Source organism: Nycticebus coucang, chromosome 7 (genome assembly GCF_027406575.1).
Source record: "Nycticebus coucang isolate mNycCou1 chromosome 7, mNycCou1.pri, whole genome shotgun sequence".
NCBI classification, from domain to species: Eukaryota; Metazoa; Chordata; class Mammalia; order Primates; family Lorisidae; genus Nycticebus; species Nycticebus coucang.
In genome coordinates this window covers 129,196,775-129,215,947 of record NC_069786.1, presented here as the reverse complement: position 1 = coordinate 129,215,947, position 19,173 = coordinate 129,196,775, and the positions used below count along the sequence as shown (strand labels likewise).

The following is a 19,173-nucleotide window of genomic DNA, read 5'->3' as shown; positions in this document are numbered from 1 at the left end:
TGTTTCCTTACAGTCAAGACTGATATCCCTGAGTAGCACATATGAACAACACCAAATCTGAGACTTCAGTGCTGACGATATTTTTCTGTTAGCCCCTTCACCTCATATTAGCCCTCTCCCCTTATGCCTGCACCCCAGAGTGTCTGTCTCAACCTTCTTTTTAAACGTGCAAAGGGCTAAGGTAGAAGCCTGAAGAGCCATCAGGATCTTTCTGCCCAGTGACGGAGGACTCTGGCAGCAGAACTTACCCTGTCAAACACAATCCAGTGCCTCTGGAAGTCACATCTGATAGCTATACTAAAAAAATTCTTAGGCCAGGAAAACCAGGCCTGAAAGCGTCTTCTGGGAAAGGCCAGCAGAAAAGAAAGGATGCCTGTCACTTCCTGACAGAGACAGGTAGCAGGAAAGCAAAGATCCAAATGGAGGGGGTCCCAGGAGGAGCCAGCCTTGCAGTATGGACAGCAAGCCTCTCTGGATGGAACACCTCATTAATTTTCAATTTGGAAACTGTATTCATATCAACACCCAGTCCATAACCAAGGCCAGTGGCAGAAGACAAAAGGACAGAGTTTTTTATGGAAAAAAGGAAAAATGCCACGTGGAGATTCATAAACAAAACCCTTCAGAAAGAGATCAAGTCCTTCCCCTTTCCTTTGCTTAAGCAAAGAATTTGGGTCACTCCCTTCTGTAGGCAAGCAAGTTTCCTGCACACATTCTAGAATGCCACTGTTTAGAATGTCAGATTAAACACAGTGCCAATACCTGCTGCAGGCACATTTTAGGAAAGTGCCTGGTTAAAAAGGAGCTCATAAAATCTGTAAAGGCATCGTATTACAAGACCTACCTACTGTACCAAGTAAGACCGAAAGTAGTACGCAAATAACACTGTTAGTATTGTATTCTGGAAACCGCTACCTCCTAAGCTCTCCTCAGCACATCTGGGAGGAGTGCATTGTTCAGCCCATTTTACAGTTGAGAAAATAGGCCAGGGATTTGTCAAAGTCACACAAAGTCACTTAAGTGGCAGCCAAGACCAGATTCAGGTCTAAAGATTTAGATTAAAATCTGTTATTTTTATTTCAGCAAAAGCTGGTCTCTCTTTTTAAAAGAGAGACAAATGATGAAGCATATCTCAAATACGTATCACCTTCCTATATTTAATAGATACAAAGGTGTGAGGACAGCACATCTCTTGAAAATTATTCAGTTCAATTTAAATGTATTTAAAAATTTATCCTTTGAAAAATGTCAGTGCCTCATTTAGACATCTCTGGTTCAAACAACTACTAATGCGGTCAACTTCGAATTTTAAATAATTAGGCACAAAATCACTTTTGCAGCAGTTCTGTATGTAAAAATGTTTTGTTCTTAATAAAAATATATTAGAAAGAAAGAAACATTTTTCTGAGTGGAACAAAACCAGGTTGTCTGGAGTGGCTGAGAGCAGGGGTCGGGGGTGAAGTAGGTTGCAATGGCTTCTCACAACTACCAACACAGGGCAATTATGCTTGGGGGGCTGGCACGTCCATGAGTCAAGTCAGAGGAGGAGAAGAAAGCATCTGAAAAGGACCTGGGCAGAGACAGAAGGGACTGGAAGAGAGCACAGAGAGGCAGGTCATTTCTGCGATGGAAAGGAAGCCAGCTCACTCAGGTGGGCCCTTGTAACAACCATGGGCAGGGATGGTAGGGGGCGAAGGAGTAAGCAGGGGGCCCTCGCACTGGGCCTATTATAACTGAGCGAGGCCTTGGTTTCTTCTTTTTTTTTTTTTTTTTGTAGAGACAGAGTCTCACTTTATGGCCCTCGGTAGAGTGCCGTGGCCTCACACAGCTCACAGCAACCTCCAACTCCTGGGCTTAAGCGATTCTCTTGCCTCAGCCTCCCGAGTAGCTGAGACTACAGGCGCCCGCCACAACGCCCGGCTATTTTTTGGTTGCAGTTTGGCCGGGGCCGGGTTTGAACCCACCACCCTCGGTATATGGGGCCGGCGCCTTACCGACTGAGCTACAGGCGCCGCCCGGTTTCTTCTTATAAATGAAGAGAAAAGCCCACAGTAAGGTGAAGCAGTAAATATCAGGACTGAAGCACCATCAGCAACCTAGCAGGATGCTGTCTCCCTTCTGGGTGGCAGTGTGCAGAGGGGTTTCGAGGCAGTGTGGGGTCTCGGGAGGGAAGCAGGCAGGGCCCACCAGTGACCTTGGCCAGGAGGGCTCAGGGACAGCAGAGGGCAGCAAGTCTGCCTCCTGTTTTATTTATTTTTAAACTTTGTTTCATTTTTTAATATCAAAATGTCATGGGAATATAATTGTTACATGCATTATTTTTGTATAATTTGAGGCAAGGTTTTAATAGTGTCCATTCCCCAGATGTGTGCATTGCCTGCCTAGTTTAATTTATAAGTCAGTTTGTTTCTGTGCTAGAATTTTCTATAAGATTTGTAGAGAAAAAAGAAAAGCCTAACTCTATAGGCTTCTGCTCCTCTGCACTCCGAGGCCACCTGCCATCCACTGGTCTCCAAAGCTATGATCAGGCCCCTGCCCATCCTGACCTGCAGGCAGCTGCCTGAACTTCGAAGCCTAAGAAGAAGGAAGCAGAGGAAACTTCCCCAAGTGTTTGCCTCTCACACTAAACTCAGAAAATGGCAGGAGATGTATGGAGAGCCTGGAAGCCCTGAATGTGGTTGGGGGATAAGAATTCCCTTCCTGGAACAGGGACAGTGGTGAATGCAGCCCAAGCTCTGAGTAGGCCTTGAAAGTGTTCCCTTTCCCAGTGGACAGGGGTATGGCAGTGGTGGGGGAGGGCAAGAGAAATCTTAAAAGGTCACAGCCACCTCCTGGACTGGCTGTGTGGTCTTAAGGCCTTGGGAAGGCTGTTGGAGGTGGGGGCAGGGAGGAAGAAAGGAAAGAAATCCTGGGGGAGAAATGGCTGAGTATGGGGTTGAGACGTGGATTAACTCAGGCTGATCTCTCAGCAGGACTGTGCTAAGCCATCTCAAAATGGTGGCTTGGGTTTGTTTTAAAGATGCCAGGCACAGTGACCTATTCTGTTGTTTACTGAACTCAGGGTGGGCCCACATCTTTAGATTTAAATCAAACCCACTATTTTTTTTTTTTTTTTGTGGTTTTTTTTTTTTTTGGCCGGGGCTGGGTTTGAACCCGCCACCTTTGGCATATGGGACCAGTGCCCTACACCTTGAGCCACAGGCGCCGCCCGTCAAACCCACTATTAATAACATCAAATTGCAGGAGGAAAGCTAATTAAAAATAATGCTTAGCTCTTTGAATGACAGTCTTATAAATGATAAACAGCTTGTTTCATTTCTTGAAAATATTTTACCTTGGATTCTTATTCCAATCACAATGATTCACAGCAAAATCTGTGCTCACAATTTAGTTTAGCTGTTACCTTGGAAGGACCTTAGGTAAGCCATCTAATTGTCTGGTCCAGTTATGTGGGACACAGTGACGGAGAACATAGAGTTTTTCTCAAGGCTTCCTTGTCCCAGGGTTGTCACTGAAGGCCTGAAACAAAATAATTCTACTCTGCCTTTGGTAATGATTAAGGGTGGGTATTCTGGGAGCTTTTCTATTATTCTCAGAATCACTCCATCTGAAGTTGTCATCTTTCACTGGGAGTTGCTTGGACAAGGTTGCCACTATGGCATCCAGGGATGGAACCCAAACACATTAACTGAGACAAAGGTTAGGTGACACTACCCATGAGCCTCAGCTCTAGGAGCTTACTGCAGACACTGTGATGACCCAGGAAGAGCACGGCATTTTACTTTGCAAGTGCCATAGGATTCCAGGGTAGAGCGTTGCCTGAAATTCTAGAGGCCGTGGGGGGAGGGTGCTAAGCCATGGGGATCCAGACAGGGATGCAGCCAGAGCTGCAGCTGCAAAAGGCCCAATGCACCCCTGGACACGCTTGGTGATGAGCAGACTGCTGATAATGAAAATGCTTGCCAAGGGGCCACCGTTCTAACTAAGCAGACTCAACTGGTAAGAATTAATGAAAAAGACATGCAGAGCACTGGATGAAATCATATGTAAGCATCTTTGGGGGCGCATGGCAGAATGTTATTTGGGGGAGATTAAAAAATTAGCAATGGGCTCTGGTTACAAGGACCTTACAATCTAGCAGGACAACAGACTTGTGCAGGAAAGGTGGGAAAACCGATGATGCCAGGGAGGAGGGGCTCTCCTGCGTGAGAACCCTCTCTATCAGCCAGCCTGCTCCCTACACAGATTGTGGTAGGTGCCCTTCCACCTTCACTCCCTCCAGGGCCGGGGACCTGGGGCCTCCTCCTGGGAGCTGAGCTCTCCCCTGAGCCTCCGACTACCTTCTTGACCAGCTCCCCAAATCTGCTCCTTCTTCTTCTTCCTCATCGTCAATGTCTCCTTTGACGATTTGCCTTTTCCCACTCAGCCTACAAACACACCCTGTCTCTGTCATCTGTTTAAAAAAGCAGGAAAAAAAAATCTCAAAATAATTTTTACTTTTCTCTTATTACAACGGTAATATGCATTTATTGTAGAAAACTTCAAAAATACAAGTGTGAAAAAGAAGAAAAAAATCTGTTATTCTTAGTAAAGCATCACAAGAATGGAGAAGCATGAATCCTATGTACTCAATTTTGATATGAGGACAATTAATGACAATTAAGGTTATGGGGGGGGAGCAGAAAGAGGGAAGGAGGGAGGGGGGTGGGGCCTTGGTGTGTGTCACACTTTATGGGGGCAAGACATGATTGCAAGAGGGACTTTACCTAACAATTGCAATCAGTGTAACCTGGCTTATTGTACCCTCAATGAATCCCCAACAATAAAATAATAATAATAATAATAATAATAAAAAATCTGTAAATCCACCATCAGGAGAAAACTATTGTTTCTGTTCGGGTACATATTTAATCTCTGTATCTTACATATCTTGTATCGTGCCTGAACACAGTAAATATACAATGACTATTTACCAAGTGAATAAATGACTAATGGTTTAATGAAAGAAGTGACATTTCAGCTAGATCTCTAAGATTCTCACTGGCAGAGCTGAGGAAAGGATATTCAAAGAAGAGGAAGAAGCAAAAGCCAAGTCTCACAAGTGTGGCAACTCTCTCACATCAGGCCGAATAACCCCTCAGTGGCAAATGGCCATCCAGTGGTGATGGGCTGGTAGAGGTCTTTGCACATTCTGCTCCAGAGACTGGACTTCCACAGCTAATCATGACCTGCTGTCAGAGGAAGCTGAACAACAAATTAAGAAGAAAGGTTCAGCTTCTACGACATCGTCTAATACCACTGAGCAAACAGGAGAGAGGCTGTGAAGTCTGTCCCAATGTGCCAGGAGAAGACAGCCAAGGACTTGACCCGAGGCAGGGACTGTGGTAACAGAAAAGAGAATATTGATTCTACCTCTCAAAGGTAGAACTGTTAGCACGTGGAATTGCCTGCATGTCGCAGATGTGAAGCAAGCTAGAGGCTTCAAGTTCAAGTGGCTTGGTAGATGCCGATGCTCTTAAAAAATCTAGAGAATACAGGGCTTAATTCAGGTGGAAGAGGAGAATTTTTACTGCACGAAGAGAGGAAGTGGCAAGGCAGAGAGAAATTTTGATGTGACTTAGGCAGACCAAGCTGACTGGGTCTCTAGTTTCTAAGAAATGAAAGTCATCTAGAAGAATTATGAGTCTTGAAGAAAAGAAGAGAAGGCGGCAAAGCTGAAGGATGGGCCCCGAGATTAAAGGTCTGGAACATCTACATTAGCAATAAATAAAAGGGTTCTCAAATAGCACTGAAGGCTCAGCTGCAGAGAGACAGCCTACCCTGGCATGCACCATAGATCTCCTAACATGTCCTGCTCTCAGAATGGGGTGTGCTAGGCAGGGAGGGAAAGATTTCCTGAGAACCAATAAGGGACAAACAGAGGCCTAAACGATGTTAAGAAGATGGCAGGTGGGGAAATGCAAGCTCAATCTGAGGTCAGGTTGCAGGATCTGGTGATGCGGGCTGTAGCACAGCAAAGAGCTCAGTTACTCAAGAAAAGCGAGCATCTCCCCCACAAGCAGCAATGCTACAAGAAGTGGGAAGGGAGTCTAGTCCTAGGCAGACACACGAGTCCAGGCATTTCTAGTAGAGAAGACAAAGAACAGGAGGAGAAAAGCCCACTGTGAAGACTTTTTTCATTTTTATTCTGAATGAGAGATTAGAGAATTTTTGATAGAGAAAAAAAGACCTGATTTAAGACTTAGAAGGATCATTGTGAAGAGAAGATGCTGTGGGGCAGGAGCAGAAGCTGGAGTCAGCTGGGAGGCCACTGTACTCATCGAGGTGAAAGAGGGAAGCTTGGACCCAGGTGACAAGGAAGGGAGCAATTCTGGAGGTATTTACAAGGCAAGGGATGATTTACTGGCAGACTGGGTACAAGGCAAGAGAAAGACTAAAGTCAAGAATGACCTCGTGGCTTCCAGTCTGAGTAAATGCTGACATGGGCAACTTCTGGAGTATACTCAGGTCCTAACGGCAGAGAAGTTGCAGATGCACATTAAGGATCACTGAGGAATAGTGAGCCTCTTCTAAGGTTCTCAGGTCTAAGGACTTAGTTACCAAATCAGATTCATCACATATGACCTTTCTAACTAATACTGGCATTTTTACAGAAGTATAACTAAGATATCTCTCATGAGTGGGCTTTGGCATATAGAACCTTACATTTCTAAGTTCCAGTGAGACAAGTGCACCAGAGGTGTTCAGGAAATAACAAGGCCATGGGACTGACACAGGCAGAGTAGATTTTGTGATACCAAATTACATCAGACAAAACACAAGATTTAGTTGTGTGAGTTCTCCCTGTGACAATATACAATCATAAATGTCTATATTAAAGAACAATGCTCAGCTCGGCACCCGTAGCACAGTGGTTATGGAGCCAGCCACATACACCTAGGGTGGAGGGTTCAAACCCAGCCCGGGCCAGCTACACAATGACAACTGCAACAAAAAAATAGCTGGGCATTGTGGTGGGCACCTGTAGTCCCAGCTACTTGGGAGGCTGAGGCAAGAGACTCGCTTAAGCCCAAGAGCTGGAGGTTGCTGTGAGCTATGATGCCACGGCATTCTACCAAGGGCAACAAAAAAAAAAAAAAGAAAAGAAAAGAAAAGAAAAAAGACAATGCTCATACACCAAAATATAAGAAATATGCTAAACATGGATTCTTCAGTGTTTATTGACTTAAAAATCTGGCCCCTGGGCTTAATAAATGCATAGATGTCCAGGATTTTATTGTAGGTGTTAAAAAAAAAATCTGATGGGTGTTAAAAATGTTAGAATAACCTTTCTATAGCTGATCGTGACTGCTGCAGAAATGAGACACTGTGGCAGACTAAGGAAAGTACGACATGAAGCTTTCTCCATGTCAGCTCCAGGTGAGACTGGCAGCCACGTGGCAGTAGCAGCAGTGGCACGATACTATTGTACCTGGCTCTAGCCCCTGCCAAGGCCAAGTCCTTATACCAAGAGAAGCCACCACTACCCACAGCCCCTCCTGGTTCCTAATTTGTCCCCCTACCCCTTGCTTAACTCAGGCTTTCCTTGCCAGAGTCTTGAACAAGCCTCATTTCCTTGGATGAGAGTCTGAAATCTGACCTCTCATTTCATGCATCTTGACTGTGGGTAAGAGATACTTTTCCCAGACCAATCGACCAGGTCTACTTCTCATGTGGTCCCTTGGTCTGGGGAGGCTGTCTGGATAACCACAGCACAAGGAGTGTGGTTAGTGGGCCTTGCTCCACAAACCCTCATACTTCCTATATGGCTTGGTCTGTGCTGAGGCCTAGCGCCCCTCCTGGACCAGGCACCTACTTCACACTTGCTCTCCAGCCCCTCATGCCGGAGATCTGGGCTCCAGACACTGCTTCCAACAGAAACCCAAAGGGTCACCTGAGTTGCAGAGTCCGCCACTTTCTAGTGCTTCTTTTATGACCCTCATATTTTAGAAGCTCCTTAGATCAGGTGGCTTTTTTTCTTGGGTCTAACCCTAGCAGGCATAATTCAGACTCAACATTCTTCTCTGTTAACTCGAGTTAGTTTTCTTCCATGGGCTTTTATTTTCTATTTAAACTTTCACAAAAATAAGCATTTATAAGAATACAAAAGTTACACATGTTTTCAAAAAACATTAGAAAATACAAAAAAGTAGAAGAAATTACTCATGGTCTTGCTACCCAAATACAACCACTGCTGGCATTCTGTTTCATTTCCTTCTGGTCTTTTTCCATTCATTTTTTTCTCCATGCATGTTCCCACCCCCACCAAAATATGATTGCTGGCACACTGTCCCCACAATTCCTTCTATGTATTTCAGATAGTGTTGCCTCTTACATATTAAGAAGAAACTTTTAACCAGATATTTAGGAACCATAAAAAACAAATGCAATGTGTTTATCTTGTTTTAATAGAATTCAGACAAATCAACTGGAGAAATAGAGGACTGTATTATGGACTGGGTTTTGGATGACAGCAAAGTACTGGTATCTATTGTTAGGTATGTTAATGGCATTATGGTTATATAACAAAATATCTAAAATTTTTAAAATGAAAAATTGAAATATATATTAGTGAAATGACCTTATGTTTGTTAAAATACGTTAGCATCAAAAAATCTCCATAGTACCTGAATCTGGGAGATGACACTTTTATTTGGGATACTTAAAAGAACAACTGACACAAAAACTATAGTTATTTAGACACAAATATTTGGCACTTCAAGAAAAATGACTTTTGTTGCCAATGACAATATTCAAGCTTTCATAAAAATTAAAATTTTGGGAACCCTCTGACATATGAGCCTGATGGTTTCCTAATACTTAAAGACTTCTCTGATAATATGATAATGCAATGACATTAACAAATGTGATTTTTTGACATTATTATAATGAAATGTATCCAAATGTAGAAGATCAGCATAATAAGTTACTATTTTCTAAATGACATTTTCTAATGTTAAGAGGTCATACATGGACAAAAGAGCCATTTAAAGTTGAAGACGAACCAATGAATTTTTATGTAACCTATATTAAAAAAAAAAAAATCAACGGATGTAGTTTGCTAGGGCTGCCATAACCAAATACCACAGATTGGGTGGCTTAAACAACAGAAATTTATTTCTCATAGTTCTGAAGCTAGAAATTGAGCCAAATTCAAGATAATTTGGTTCTCCCTGAAGGCTCTCTTCTTGGTTTGTAGAACCCCTTTCTTGCTGTGTCCTCACATGGAGATTGGGGATGGAAGAGAGAGCAAGTACGCTTCTTCTAAGGACACTAATCTTACTGGATCAGGGCCCCATCCTTATGACTTCATTTAACCTTTAATATCTTCGTATAGGCTCTATTGCTAAATGCGGTCATATTGGGCAGGTTAGGGCTTCAATATATGAATTTGGGGAAGACAAAAATTCAGTTCACAGAAGGTATGATTTCAGACTCTAGATTGCAATTAACTTTTGAGAAATAATTTATTAAATTTTGGTGTAGCACAAAGATAACTACCCACGATTATCTGAAAAAGTTATTACAGTGCTCCTTTCTTTTCCAACTAAGTATCTAAAATTGGGGCTTTCTTCTTATACTTCAGCCCAAAAAACTCATTCTAACAGAATGAATACAGAAGTACATGTAACAATCTGGTTTATGTATTCTTTACTCACTACAGAGATTGTGGGGCCTATAAAGCCTGAAATGTTTACTATCTGGTTCTTTGCAAGAAAAGTTTGGCAATCGCTGATCTAGGTGATTCCTTTACTTCTTTCCTGTGTGGGATTATTTGTTTCCTGGGAACCATGTCTTCCTCTTTCTTGATTTGCTCCTCCTTCATTTGGGTGAAACATTCTCTGCCAGCTTCCTAAGAAAGGGTGTTTGAAAGCTGCATTTTTTTTTTTTTTGAGACCCTCTGTATGTCTGAAGATGCCCTTTCCTTCCCTCATATTTTACTGACAGCTCAACTGAGTACAGAATTTTAGCATGGCAATCATGGTCTTTCAGAAATTAGAAAGTTTTGTTTCACTGTCATCTAGCTTCTAGAGCTGGAGTACAAAAGTCTGAAGTTATTCTGATTTCTGATCTACTGTATGTGATTTATTTCTCCCTTCCTAGAAACATAAAGATCTTTTCTTTGCCCCTAGTATTCCAAAATTTTATGATGATGTGTCTTGGACATGATGTGTCTTCACCACTGTGCTAGGCAGTGAACTCTTTCAATCTGGAAAGTCATACCCTCTAGCAATACAGCATTTCCCAGAATTATTTTGTTGATTGATTTCTTCCCCTTTGTTTTCTTGGTCACTCTTCCTAGAATCCTCATTGAACAGATATCCGATATCCTGCATTGCACTGGTCTTCTAATTTTCTTACCTTTTCTCTTTCTGGGACAACTCTTCAACTTTACCTTCCAACAGGATCTTAAACTTTTCATTTCTTCTATTTTGTTTTTAATTCCCAAAAGCTTTTTTTTCTTCCAAATGTTTTTTAAAGTATCTAGATTTTGTGATATAGATGCTCTCTCTTTAAAAAATTCTCTAAATATATAAATGATATCTTAAAGATATAAATGATAGTCTCTTTTACCTTGTTAGTGTGCTTTGTTCTAGTTGCTTTTGTCCTGTTTACTCTGTCTTCCTATTTCTTATTAGAGACTTTCCTTTTGGTTGTCTCTTCACACATGCAGGTGAAATCCTAAAAAGCTCTGACTGAGATGGTGGAGTTTATTGTCTGTAAACTTTACTGTAGGGGGACACAGCTGAGTTGCTGGTTGGGAAGACCTCAAGGTTAGTATCCTTAAGTCTTTTTATTCACTACTCAGTTTCCTTGGAGAAAGATTTCCCATCGCCTGACTCATGGATACAGGTCTGGCTACCAGGATTCTGTGGTCGGCAGGGAAATGAAAGCTGGCGCCCTCACCATTCAGTCAACATTCACTCAATTGCCCCCCAGTTACCATGTCCATCAAGTGTATCTGGTGTCTTCTAGTTCACACACCCCTTACTTTACCCTGTCCAGAGAATAAATTTCTGGTGTTCTATGATGGTATGGGAAGGACAATCTTTTAAAATAAACTTTCAATCGCCAATACTGTTAGCCTCATTTCCCTCACCCCTCCTCCACCTTCTAGAGTTATCTGCTGTTGTCAATTTTGGAATTTTCTTAGGGTTTTGCCATGTAAATTGGGTCGTTTCTTGGCTTTTTCTACTGCTGGCTAGGGATGCGGCTTTCTCAGTACTGCTAAGTCAGTTACCACTCATGCATCTGCTACCCAGCTTCCAAAACTTTGTTGCTATTGTCTCCTCTCCCACTCTCTCTGTCCTTGTGGGTTTATGTCTTTAAAAAAAATCTCTTGACTGTTGTTTTAATGAGGTTTTGGGAGGGAATGAAAGTAAATGTGGGTATTCAATCCTCCGTCTTTATTTGGAACCTCTTTATAATTATTTTTTTTACTACCATTTAATATTACAGCATAAACATTTCCCATGTTCTTCCATAGTCTCTGTAAACAGCTTTAATAATTTCATAATATCCTATTGAGTAGGTACCATGGCTTACTAAATCACGACTCTATTTTTGGACGTATAGAGTTGTTTCTGTGGGGGGAGGGACTAGTTTTTCCTGGAGTCATCTTCTATTCATCTCCCTCATTCAACCCTGTGTCGAGGATTACCTGCTAACATTGCTCTCCTTCTGTTCTTAGTCCCTGGTCTCATCACTGGTGCCTTGATCACAGCACTACCTTGCTAATTCATCTTCCTACCTCCTTTACATAATGCAGTACTAATCTTTCTAGAATAGTGGTTCTCAACCTTCCTAATGCCATAACCCTTTAATACAGTTCCTCATGTTGTGGTGACCTCCAACCATAAAATTATTTTTGTTGCTACTTCATAACTGTAATTTTGCTACTGTTATAAATTGCAATGTAAATATCTGATATGCAGGATGTATTTAGGCAGCCCCTATGAAAGGGTCGTTCCACCCTCAGTGACCCACAGGTTGAGAACCGCTGTAAGTGACCTTTCTCATGATGCTTCAGAGGAACCCTAACACTGAATTCTTTTGTGAATGGCATTCGAGACTGTCCATAGTTTGATTTCACCCCACTTACGAAAACCCTTCCCCAACAGGCTCTGCCCTCCTACCTGCAGCTCAGACTGCTCTCCCTGCCTTTGCCCACCCACATTCACACCTGCTGAAACCCTTTCTCCTGTGTGAGCCTCTTCTGTGTTATTCTGCTTACTCACTTTCTTCCTTCATCTGATAATAGACAAGAAACAAAGCACTTGTTACAAAATGCATAGGGCCAGTTGTACCTTCTAAGTGGGAATGATACTCTTATATTTCTTCTCTGCCTCCTTTGTCCTATCACCATGGCACCCTAGCCCAGTGCCAGGTACACAGTGGTGCTTACCAAAACTCATGGAATGGGAATGGTCTGAAGCACAGAAAGGACAACATGTGAGTTGTTACCTTGCCCTTTGGAGTCAGTGTCCAGATCACAGAGAAGGTCAGCTTGTCGGTCATGGGGTTGAGGCTGCACAGCTCCTCACACAGCAACCTAGGAAGCATGGGGACCACCTGCAAACAGAGGACAGGACTGTGAGTACCTTTCCCCATCCCAGGGGAGTTTTCCCCAGGTTTAGGAGAAGCCCTAAAGATATAGTGTTGGTGAACAGCTTCAGCTTTTCCAAAGTGAGTTAAAGATGTAGGCACTCTGCTGCTGAAGACCCTGCAAGAAGACCACCCTATCTCATGCTTTTCCATGAGACTCTAGAATCAAAAGGGAGTGAGAGCTGGGAAAGTGAGAAGAGCTGGTAACAAATGGTAAAAAAAAAAAAAAAAAAACAACTACTGTAGCAACAAAAAAGAACTACACTTTACTATCTACCAATATGGAAGCTCTAGACTTCAGTTCTATTTTCCAATACAATTATTCCAGTTGAACAATGTATTTAAGAACTCCAGGGGTGAGTGCAAACTCTTAACAGGGCTTCATCAAAGGAAAATCAAGCTATTGTTGAATCAATGTTTTACTAATTAAACATACCACAATTTACCAAATTATATATTGGAACACTAACAGAACACCCTAATACATATCAATATAGCAACAAAATTGAAAGGGTATTCAATTCAGCTTTCCTAGATGAACACTGTAGCCAACTAGAACTAGTCATCTATTTTTGCAGGTTTTTTTTTTCTTCTTTTTAAGACTGTTGCCCAGGCTATAGTGTTGTGGTATCAGCCTAGCTCATGGAAACCTCAAACTCCCAGGCTCAAGTAATCCTTCTGCCTCAGCCTCTCAAGGAGCTGGGGCTATAGGCTTGCAACACCATGACTGGCTTATTTTTCTATTTTTAGTAGAGACAGGTCTTGCTCTTGCTCAGGCTGGTCTCAAACTCCTGAGCTCCTTGCCTCAGCTTCCAAGAGTGCTAGGATTACAGATGTGAGCCACTGTACCCATATTTTAGTTTTGAAATCATTTAGGATTTCTTCTCCTTATTAATCTTTCTATCCGATAAGAAACTGAGTCAATGGCATACCATCTTTAATTAAATTTTTTCAACTTTCTTTTTTTTAACTTCTTTTTTTTATTGTTAAATCATAGCTAACTTTCAAATGATAACTTAGAGTTGTCCCAGATTACTTGCTTTTTCTAAAACTCCAAAGATTAAATGAATATCTCTATATCTTCTGAAGTTATTCAAACTCTCTCTTACCTGCCTTTAAATCTTTAAACCTTCTCCCACATTTTTCTTCATTAATGACATTATCATTTCACTCCACATCTCAAACTAAAAACACCAGCAGTAACAACCACTTACTCCACACATTTACTATGGTCCTACTTGGTTTGCATTGTTGGTTGTGGGGAATGCTGCGACCCCATGCTAACTACTTGAGAAGCGACAGGCAAAAGGGCAACTCTGCTGTAGTTGAGGTAAATATAGCCAACTAAGCTTCTTTATTGGCAAAACCAAAACAAACCCCAGCTGTGGGCAGTATCTGTACCTGTTCTCTACTTTAGTATAGTAAGTATCTTTGGCATGAGAGAGTAAATTCTAGAACTCATAGCCCATACAGAGAGTGTATATAAAAAATAATTAATAATTGTTTAGCATTTTTCTGAAGGATACCATGTCTTTCATTTTTATTTTTTTAGAGCTGGGGGTCTCACTATGTTGCCCAGCCTGGCCTCAAACTGTAAGGCTCAAACAACCCTCCTGCTTTAACCTCCTAATCATTTAGGATTGTAGGCATATGCCACAGCACCCAGCATAAAGGATGCCATATCTTTTAACATCTATGAAAAACCTAACGACCACCTGAAAACTTTGGTAACTGCTTTTATAAGGCAATTACTTTTGAAATTTTCTTCTTGCCATTGCTTTTGCAACCTCAGTATAGATGACACTATATTTCTTTGCTAACTTATTTAACGGTGCATTAAAATATGATCTAAATAGTTAACGTTTTCTTGTATGTTGTCAAGTGTTTTACTTCTTTACTGAACCAAATGGAAAAAGTTTCTATGTCATATAGCTCATGATTGAATTATAAAGATTTCACATTTCAAAGCCTCCGGGCTCTGCTAGGAACTGAAGAGCAGTAGCCTCTTTATCCCCCATTTATAAGTTGAAGTACCAACCCCCAAGGTGATCTGTTTGGAGATAGGGTCATTAGGAGGTAATTAAGGTTAAATGAGGTCATAGGGTGAGGCCCTAATCTACTAGGACTGGTGATTTTATGAGAAGAGAGAGGGGTAGCTCTCTCTGAATGGGCACTAAAAAAAAAAACAAAACAACCCCCCCCCCCAAAAAAAAAACAAAAAAGCCACATGAGAACACAACCATATACAGGGCAAGAAAAGATCCCTCACCAGGGACCAAATTGGCCTGCACCCTGATCTGGGACTGCCAGTCTCCCAGATTACAAGAAAATCAAGTTCTGTTGCTAAAGTTGCCTAGTCCATAGTGTGTCATTATAGGAGCCTGAGCTGTCTGAGACAGATGGAGTCAAGTTTGCAGGGTGTGCACCCTGCATTCTCCTCTGGGCTGCCTTATCAGATAGTTACCCCAACTGTATTTTGGTAGCCAGCTGCTCATCCAGCTTGTTTTTTGCAATTATATTAATCCAAGGCTTAATATCTTTTCTACAGATGGTATTTCTTCTGAGTGTTCAAGGCAGTATCTTACTTTAAGTCACAAAGTAAACATCTAATAATGCATTATAACCTAATTCCTGACTTTATGTTTTAGTATTTGCAAAAATAAAGTCATTTCAATTTGTGCTTTAACTGGACCCTGGAATAGAAAGAAGACACTGATGGAAAAACTGACATCCCAAGTATGGAGTTTAATTATTAACGGCAACATCCCAGTGTCTGTCTCTTAGTTATGGCAAACGTAACATGGTAATGTAAGATGTTAACAGTGGAGGAACTGGGTGTGGGGTAGATGGGATCCCTCTTGGCTATCCCTCCAACTTTTCTGTCAATTTAAAAGTATTCTAAAATAAAAGGGCTTTTTAAAAAGAAAGCCACTGTTTTCATTAAATCTCTGTTACAAATTTAAGTATGAAATAAGTTTATTCTAATGATGCTAATGAAAACCTGATCTGTTTTTTATTAGAGCTTGGGGTTCAGATTTTATTTGCAAAACAAGCTTCATCACTAGGGAAAAGAAAACAAGGTCTAAAGACCTTTCTAAAGACCTTTATGAGCAACATGGGGCAGGGACAGGAGAAAAGGCTTTGATGCCTGAAAGAGTTGGGGCTACTCCTGGGCCCACCAGTTCCTGTATAGTTTGGGCAAGTTAGTAGAATTTTTAGCCTTGGTTTTCAATACTGAAGATGGCCAGCCCATAGTGTCCAAGGTATTGTGGCACCTGGCCCAGCCTTCCCTTGCAGCACTGTGCTCCAGCCTGCCCTACTGGCTCTAAAAATGGCAGCCGCACGGGCTCCCTGCTGCGCCCCCTTCACCCGCCTGCACACTGCTCCAGCTCTTGCACGTGTTGTTCCCTCTTCCTGGGTGTTCGCATCTGGCAAACTTTTGCACATCCTTGCAGATTCAGCTCATGCCATCTTGAAAAGGTTCATCCAGAAACCCCCAGGCAGAGTGGGTACTGTGTTCTGTATACCTCCCTGTTCTTCCAAAGGGGACTTCGGGGAGTCCTCAACAATCAGCACTTACCCCATCTTGCCTGCCCGTCACAGCTCTTACAGCACTATGTCTTAATTTCTTTTTTAGGTGCCACTAGTGACGGTGGACAATGGAAAATCCAGAAACAAGGGTCAGGTCTTGGTCCTGTCTCTCTATCCAGCACCTGACATGTGCTAGGCTTTTTAGTTTGCAGACAACTGACTGATTTTCCCCCAGGAAATAAATCACCTATTTTTTTCTATTGTCACCATTTACTGCATCTCAGAACATTTTATGAAATACAAAGTAGACTTCTTCTTCTTCTGTTTTTTTTTTTTTTGAGACAGAGTCTCAAGCTGTCACCCTGGGTAGAGTGCTATGGCGTCACAGCAACCTTAAACTCTTGGGCTTAAGCAATTCTCTTGCCTCAGCCTCCCAAGTAGCTGGGACTACAGGTGCCCACCACAATACCCAGCTATTTTTTGGTTGCAGTTATCATTGTTGCTTAGCAGGCGTGGGCCAGGTTCGAACTCACCACCCTAGGTGTATGTGGCCGGCATCCTGCCAACTGAGCTATGGGCGCCGCCCAAGTAGACTTTTTTTTTTTTTTGCAGTTTTTGGCCAGGGCTGGGTTTGAACCCGCCACGTCCAGCATATGGGGCCAGTGCCCTACTCCTTTGAGCCACAGGTGCCGCCCTTATTTAAATATTTTTATAGAAAATCTCCATAGGCAACTAACATTTTAAGTATAAGGTAAATCGTTTGGGCTATTCTCTCCTAAAACCTACTTGCACACTAAGAGGCTGCCCAGGTTATAAAAATTGCTTGGTGTCAAAATCTCAAAACTGCAGATGCTGGCGTGGATGTGGAGAGAAGGGAACACTTTTACACTGCTGGTGAGACTGCAAACTAGTACAACCTTTCTGGAAGGAAGTATGGAGAAACCTCAAAGCACTCAACCTAGACCTCCCATTCGATCCTGCAATCCCATTACTGGGCATCTACCCAGAAGGAAAAAAATACTTTTATCATAAGGACACTTGAACTAGACTGTTTATTGCAGCTCAATTTACAATCGCCAAAATGTGGAAACAGCCTAAATGCCCACCAACCCAGGAATGGATTAACAAGCTGTGGTATATGTATACCATGGAATACTATTCAGCCATTAAAAAAAATGGAGACTTTACATCCTTCGTATTAACCTGGATGGAAGTGGAAGACATTATTCTTAGTAAAGCACCACAAGAATGGAGAAGCATGAATCCTATGTACTCAATCTTGATATGAGGACAATTAATGACAATTAAGGTTATGGGGGGGGAAGCAGAAAGAGGGAGGGAGGGAGGGGGGTGGGGCCTTAGTGTGTGTCACACTTTATGGGGGCAAGACATGATTGCAAGAGGGACTTTACCTAACAATTGCAATCAGTGTAACTGGCTTATTGTACCCTCAATGAATCCCCAACAATAAAAAAAAAGAAAAAAAAAAATTGCTTGGTGTCCCGTATCTTATACTGAAGACATTTTATTAGTCACACTACAGTGGTTACATGCCAAAGAACCTAAGTACTCATGACGAAGCTAAACATTAAAACTTTGGGGATAGTATAAATATATTTAATTTTTAAGGAGCATTCCTTTTAATAAACTAGATCTTGAGGCAGAATTCAGAAAAAACTAATCTAGCACATATTTTTTTTGAAATACAGAACTAGTGATGGTGTCTCGGTCCTCACTGGACTCCTGTCCTCCCTGCTCGCCGAACAATGGAAGCTGGGACCTCTCGCCTTCTGCCCTCGGCGCTGTTCTCTTCTTGCTGCACATCCCCCCAGAAGGCCTCCTTCCCTCCTGGGTCTGCACTGCTGCTGCCACGGGAGGCCTGTCCACCGCTGCATCTCTAGCTCAACCCTCCAGATCCATTAGGGTGCCCCCAGACACCCCATGGCCCAAACTTCACACAGCCAAGACAAAGTTTGGCATTTTCCACCCTTTACCCACTTCCATGTCTGTATTTCCTGTCTTTGTTAAGGGCAGCACTCTGTCCCAGGTAAACAGCAAGCAAACAACCACACTCCCACCCTCACCACCCCCACCAAAATCATCCAAAAACCAAAACCAACACATACACCTTACTGCCCTTGCACCCCCACCACACACACACAACTGGGGGTCATCTTGTGACCCTCCCACTCTCCCCACTCTGCTAGTCCAACCAATTCCAAGTCCTCTAGATCTTACATTCTAGAATTCTCTCAGATGAGTCTTTTCCTCCCCATCTTCCACTGTTCAAATGCGGTCACATCTCTCCTTCTCTCTTGGGGTATACTCTAATAGTCTCCTAAACTAGTGGCAGAGTTCTGGAGGGGAAGTTATTTTAGATAAAACTTCCTTATTATCCTCCAGAATTCTGCATCGTCTTATTTATCAAACTCCCCTCAATGATAATCTGCATTCTCCTCTATATTAGGACACATTACCTTTACCTTTCCAATACTCAGTGAACTGAATTTGGTAAATGGACTTTTGTATATCTTGTGCAAAGAGGGCCCAAACACCTTGGGTGGCCTAGAGATCTTTGCTAAAGCCTGGTCCTACCGAATTCAGTGGCCTAAAGTTCCCCAGAGGAAGGTAGCTTCTATACCCTATGTTCAACAGGACAGCAGAGATAACAGCGGGGAGCTTCCTTCTCCCATCTCCCCACCCTTCACCTCCCTGACCTCCTATTGTGGTCTGGGATGACTGACGTGCTGCGCGCTCAGGATGTCCATGCTGCACTAGGCTGGAGGCTTCTATGGCCCTAGTTCTCTTGGGATCCAGTTAGACATCGCCACACTGGTAAACGCTCATAAGATTTTATAAGCAAAATGTCTGTTTGGGGGTAGTAGCTTAAAGCCTCAAGGGTATGCGACTTTGGAACAAGTCCTTGGTACTAATGACAATTTCCCAGCCTCTAGCCTCACTTTCCTTCAACCACATAGTAGTTTATAAAGTGATTTT

At 42.4% G+C, this 19,173-nt stretch overlaps 1 protein-coding gene across 11 annotated transcripts in view; it reads right to left on the bottom strand.

Annotated features, from left to right (window-relative positions):
• Positions 1-19,173, bottom strand: part of DIS3L2 (DIS3 like 3'-5' exoribonuclease 2) — a 408,739-nt gene that overhangs the window by 83,713 nt on the left and 305,853 nt on the right. For all 11 annotated transcript variants that reach the window (XR_008381333.1, XR_008381334.1, XM_053598150.1 and 8 more), the window contains one exon: positions 12,505-12,612. Coding sequence is in view for 9 of the 11 variants with exons in the window: in XM_053598150.1 (XP_053454125.1) it covers positions 12,505-12,612 (108 nt within the window). In the remaining 2 variants the exon portion in view is untranslated. The remainder of the gene's footprint in view (positions 1-12,504; positions 12,613-19,173) is intronic.